The sequence below is a fragment of the Aspergillus tanneri genome (assembly GCF_003426965.1).
Source record: "Aspergillus tanneri strain NIH1004 chromosome Unknown AapTan_3_pilon_pilon_pilon, whole genome shotgun sequence".
NCBI classification, from domain to species: domain Eukaryota; kingdom Fungi; phylum Ascomycota; class Eurotiomycetes; order Eurotiales; family Aspergillaceae; genus Aspergillus; species Aspergillus tanneri.
The window spans coordinates 2,870,456-2,875,719 of NW_022984630.1; the positions used below are offsets into that span (position 1 = coordinate 2,870,456).

General features: G+C 51.0%; 3 protein-coding genes across 3 annotated transcripts; all 3 read right to left on the reverse strand.

Annotated features, from left to right (window-relative positions):
* Positions 1-875, reverse strand: CDA2 (chitin deacetylase; the record flags this gene model as incomplete). Its single annotated transcript, XM_033569409.1, has 3 exons — positions 1-53; positions 113-477; positions 538-875. The coding sequence occupies 3 exons, from the start codon at positions 873-875 to the stop codon at positions 1-3; spliced, it is 756 nt and encodes a 251-aa protein (XP_033428215.1).
* A 366-nt stretch (positions 876-1,241) lies between these two features.
* On the reverse strand, positions 1,242-2,709 carry ATNIH1004_004741 (CCDC47 family protein; the record flags this gene model as incomplete). Its single annotated transcript, XM_033569410.1, has 3 exons — positions 1,242-1,617; positions 1,677-2,541; positions 2,643-2,709. 3 exons carry the CDS (start codon positions 2,707-2,709, stop codon positions 1,242-1,244), a joined length of 1,308 nt encoding a protein of 435 aa, XP_033428216.1.
* Positions 2,710-3,287: 578 nt separating this feature from the next.
* On the reverse strand, positions 3,288-5,063 carry MDM34 (MDM34 family protein; the record flags this gene model as incomplete). The annotated part of the gene is made up of 2 exons (XM_033569411.1): positions 3,288-4,650; positions 4,729-5,063. 2 exons carry the CDS (start codon positions 5,061-5,063, stop codon positions 3,288-3,290), a joined length of 1,698 nt encoding a protein of 565 aa, XP_033428217.1.
* Positions 5,064-5,264: the final 201 nt, after the last annotated feature.

Consider the following 5,264-nt stretch of genomic DNA (forward strand, 5'->3'; position numbering starts at 1 on the left):
CTAATAGTACCAATAGCTCTCTGGTTCACCCAAGCACTCGCCCACAGACACAGCTACACAACTCGTTAGTATCTTCCTCCAAACTACGTGATAAAATAAAAGACAACCGTACCATTCAATCCTCTCGCCTTGATCTCTTCCAACATAGACCTGGTCAGTGACTTCACCGTCTGCTGTTGAGTATCATGTGACAAAACGATCGTGCCACCAGCCTCCAACTCCTCCAGAAACCTCCCGTAGCTTTTACCAATCAACTCCGGCGTATTGTTCTCGTAGTCCTTCGTGTCAATGCTGGCTGAGATCACACGGTATTCCAGATCAGCCAGGATCTCCAGCACCTGGTCGTTGACCTCCAGAAACGGCGGTCTCATGTAGGTGGGAGAGAGGCCGATGATATCCTTCACTACCTTTCCGAGCCGGTCCATCTGTTCGACAACGCCGTCATAGTCTAGGGAGGGCAGATTGGGGTGATCATAGCTAGGAGTGCAATCGTAAGCATTCATGCACTTTATGGGATGGGTTCATGGAGAGATGTACGTGTGAGAGGCGATATGATGGCCTTCTTCTTTGGCACGTTTCAGATACTCGGCATGGCTGCTGTCTTGGAGATGGTATCCATTCACGAAGAACGTGGCGCGGACCCCGTACTCTGACAGGATATCAAGAAGGGCGGGGGTGTGGTGTGATGGGCCATCGTCGAAGGTTAGAGCTATGGCGCCTGGCACTGTACAGCCTGTGATCAGAGAACCGACGGGGACTGACGAGGCGGCTACATCCTGGTGCTTCAGTTCCAAGGGGGAGGAGAGCACAGTGGAGGGAATGATTGCGGTGAGAATAATAAGGCTAGGGATTGAGAGGAGGCGAGTGAACATCATGGTGATGAGGGTGAAGACTTTTTAACTAATAATGAATGAACAGAATATACACCTCTGCCTAAGAATATATCCTTGGATGTGGTGGTGGTGGAGGAAGAAGAGGAGGATGAAGGAGAAGTAGTAGGGTGAAAATGAAGGAAGGAGGGATCATAACACAGCATCAACCAAGCAGTTGCCTGCTGTTTCCAAATAGAATCCACTGAATCATTCAAGATTAGCTATATGAACATGCAAAGCCACAACGATCTCCACAAAAATAAATTAGGAATACATGATACATGAAGGTATGCAAAGCAGCATTATGTCTGGGATCTTCTCGTCTCCATCTCGATTCCTTCCACTTTCACATCCTTTGATACAGGAAACTTATCCTCTCTTTGAGTATTTCTTCATAGAACGACGCTGTCCTTTCTCACGCTCGCGTTCGAGGTACTTCCGCTGCTCGTCAGCGCTCATACTCCGTAGCAGGCGCTCCCGCTCCTCCTTCTTGATTTTCTCCGCCGCCAGCTTACGCTCCTCTGCCTTCTCCTCCTCGTCGGCGCGACGGAGCTTCTTGATTTCCTCCTCGCGAGTGTTTCTGATCTTCCGCATCACCTCGGCACGGAAATGAGCCGCTCCCACAAGCTTATCGGCCAAACGAAGGAACTGGGTAAACAGAGGCATGGTAGAGGCATATCTAGAGGAAGAGGAAGGAAGAGATACACAGACATGAATGCGCTTTCTAGGGGTGGTTTCCTCGATCCTGGGAGAAGTCAGGTTATGAATCATATGAATCAGGTCGGAAAGTGAAGATTAGCTCACCTAGTAGGTTTATCAATAGGCTGGTCAGTAATAATCAGGTACTTGAAGTCATCACCCGCCTTCTCAATGGCTTGAATCAGTTCCGGGGTGAGAAGAGCATCGGTAATCTCGGCGCTTTCGGTCATCACAGTCACCCACTGGGGAAGTTTTGCGTTATCCTTGGTGAAAGTCATGGAGGCATCGTAGCGATCCTGGCGGAACTGGCGCATGTGGTTCTTGTGTACAGCGGCCCAGATAAAGCCATCATAAGCGGAGTTGTTCACTTTCAAAGAGGAGGTATCCTGAGCTGGGACGGGCACCACGTCCTTTTCCTTGCCGTCGAAAGTGTACGCAATAGCCTCATAGGTCTCAGTTGGGGCCGTCCAGCTCTCGAACAGAAAGCTGAAGACTTGGTCTGTCCAGTAGATAACGGGATTGTATCGCTTGGGCAACTTGATCGAGATGTCAACGAAGGCCACGTTCTGTCTACCGGTTGCGTAGGAGGTAAATTCCTGGGCTGACTTCTCCTTTAACAAGGTGTCCGGCGAGACCAGTTCCGAAGAAATATCCTCCGATTTGGGGATTCCACCAAATCCCACGACTGCGAACTCGCTCTGGAGAGCGGGCGCGTGAGCCTGGGCCCACTCCCTGGCCTTGCGTCGGTTCTTACGTGTGCCCCAGAGGTGGAATACGACAATCAGAAGAATCAATGGCATGACCATAGCTTCCTGGATAAAGTCCTTGGGCGATGTCCGCTCCCATACTCGATACCATTTTGTGTACGGAACGCCGGTGCCCTGGGCATTAAACCCAGGAGTAGATGACGAGGACGCGGCGACAATGGAAGCTGGAGATGGATCAGGCGCATTGACAAATTCCGCAAAGTCTAGTAATGATACGAGTCAATTGACCTGTCCCGTTATCACAGGAGTGGGTGAGACGGATTGATTGACTGCTCTGGGTTCACTGATAGAATGCGGGACTTACCATCCTCGACCTTGGCTGCACCCGATGGCTGGGAGCCACCAAACATATTCTTGAACAGGCCCGCCATGATGGAAAAGAAGAGGGAAGAATAAGTGAAGGTGCTCCTTAAACCGGTGGGGAATTGTCGACGTGGCGGGAGAAGGAGAGGAAAAAGAAATGAACGGGAGTTGACGTTCGCCGCAAAAGCGATCGGGCAGAGCTAGTTAGTGGACCCTGTCTGGGCATATTCCTCCACACCAAGACTGGAGATATTAACACAATAATACTACAGAGTAATAATGATAATGATAATAACAATACAGTGGGATGCATTATTTGCTCGCTATCTTCAGATACCACCGAGACTCTCACAAGTAATATATCACAGGGAAAACAAGAACATAAGACAGAGATGAGCGAAGTGGTATCCCGCACACAAAAGGAGTTGGAAAAACAAAGCTCAACGCCTGCCCATTTTTAATAACACACCCAACAAAAAGTACAGTATCTAGTGCTCGCTGGAATCAATCACACAGTGGAAAACCAAGAAATATTAAAATCAAGGTCGTATCGGTCATCATTACCCCCAGGCATGCTGGAGAACATAAAAGAAGAGACAGAGAAAATGAGTGGCTAAGAACTCGAGAGTTCTTGATCGTAGTGCTTTTACTGACCGTAGGCCGGTGGAGGATATTCCTCATGATTGGGACGGTCCCAAAAGACACCACAAGAGTTGGTGGCCATTAGTTTTTCATCTCGCATGCGACGGGCAATTTCTCCCGCCAGTCTTTCCACCAAAGCCTGTTCAACCGCACTGGGACCGGATTTGTCCTCGGTAAATGGGAGGATAGTAGCAGGCAGTTGCTGCGAGGGCTCAGATTCCTGTTTCTGGCTATCGCGCCGAGACATCCCATGCGAACGTACGGTACCCCGAGGGGTTGCATCCGCGTCCCCGAAATGCCGGGGCAGTGCAGCCGAAGAGGACTCTCCAGTCTCACATAACATCTCTGCTGCGATGTTGCGACGTAGTGCAGGGTGAGAGATACTTGTGCGATTACGCTCAGGGATGGCCGGAAGGTGCAGATCACTTTCCGGGGACAAAGGAGGTGTTACCGGATCATCGGGCTGTTCACTGACAACAGGGAGAGGAGCCGAGCACACTGACGGCGCGCTTGTCGTCTCCGTAAAAGCACTTTCATCGCTAATACTCGCCGAATCGTCGCTAGCCTTTGGACGGCGCAGGTCCACCACGCGCTTCTTTCGCTTCCTGGCATGGGCTTTCGAATGACGACCGGCTCCTAAGCTTAAGCCGTAGCTGCTGAAAGAGTGGGTGGAGGCGGATGATCGACTGTGTGTCGACACCATGCTGGCATTATCGTGGAAGGATGCCATGCTGCCCACCTGAGAATGAGTTCGAGAAAGTGCCGGGCTCGAGGGGGACATCACGCTTCCACTGATATCGCCCTGATCGGACGGCGATGTCCATGCGCGGTAGACCACTTCCTGAATCGAGGGGGTAAAAAGCGATAATGTACGTTGCGAATCGGTCAGAGTAGCCAACCGTAGAAGATTTTTTTGCGAAAACAAGGAGTGGGTTTCGACAGAAGAATCCAACGAAAGCGATGCAATATCCGAATCGTTCAAAGCATTACCCTGGGCATCCACGGGATCCTGGGGAGGACTTGCCAATGGGTCGTGACCAGGGCCTTCGGCAGCCGTGTTGACCTCCGCCTGATTCTGCATTTCCTCCCCGGCTCGATACTCGGGCACCCACAGACGTAGGGAGAGTCGATGTATGATGGCGGGCAATTCATCCATGAACAATATTCGAAGTTGTGCCTCGATCGCTTTCTGCAAAAAATCGCGTACAAACGGGATGGAGTCGAATGTAGATGAGACTTTCAGTGACTCAAGAGGGTCGTTGCGGAAAACAACTGTGATTCCTTTTTGCTTGGAAAAGACCAGAATGACAAAACCGGAGAGTTTGAAGTCGGACAGAGTGATTTGGAGAGGGATGGTCAAAGGAGTCCTAATGGTACAGAAACCCGTGATCAGCAATCAGAGCGCAACCCACAGCAAGAGCCAGGCCGGCAGAATCATCACTTACGCTGCGGCCAAAGGCAACGGCGACGCGAACGAGGGCCTTGTAGAGAGATAGGTATTAAGAGGATTCGCTTGAACGCGAGTCTTTAGGGTCAGAAAGGCGTCGCCGGTGTATGACATCTTAAAGATGCCTCGAAAGCGATCCTCCGCTAAGTCGCCAATTTCCAAGATTTCCAGGTCCGGAGGAATGGAACCGAGATTGAGCTCCGTGACAAGGATATCATCGACGATGATGGGAGGCTTCGGCGATTTATTGAGCGCGGCGGTTAAGAGATCCTGGGCGCGAGTGTAAAAACTCGCGTCCGCCATCAGCGGCGACCAGTTGAAGTTGAACGCCATCGCCGGTCATTGAGAAAGAACGGGATATCTGGGGCGACACCCACGGCGTTAGGAAAGGACGGGGGACTGGTCGAAAGGCGCCAGGACTATTGAAGGAGACAATCAAAGAGGATAAGACTACGAAGAAGACCTAGTGGGGAGCGGATGAAGCGACGATAAGCCGGAAGAACAGGGAAAGAAAAGGTTTGGAATGGGTGAAAA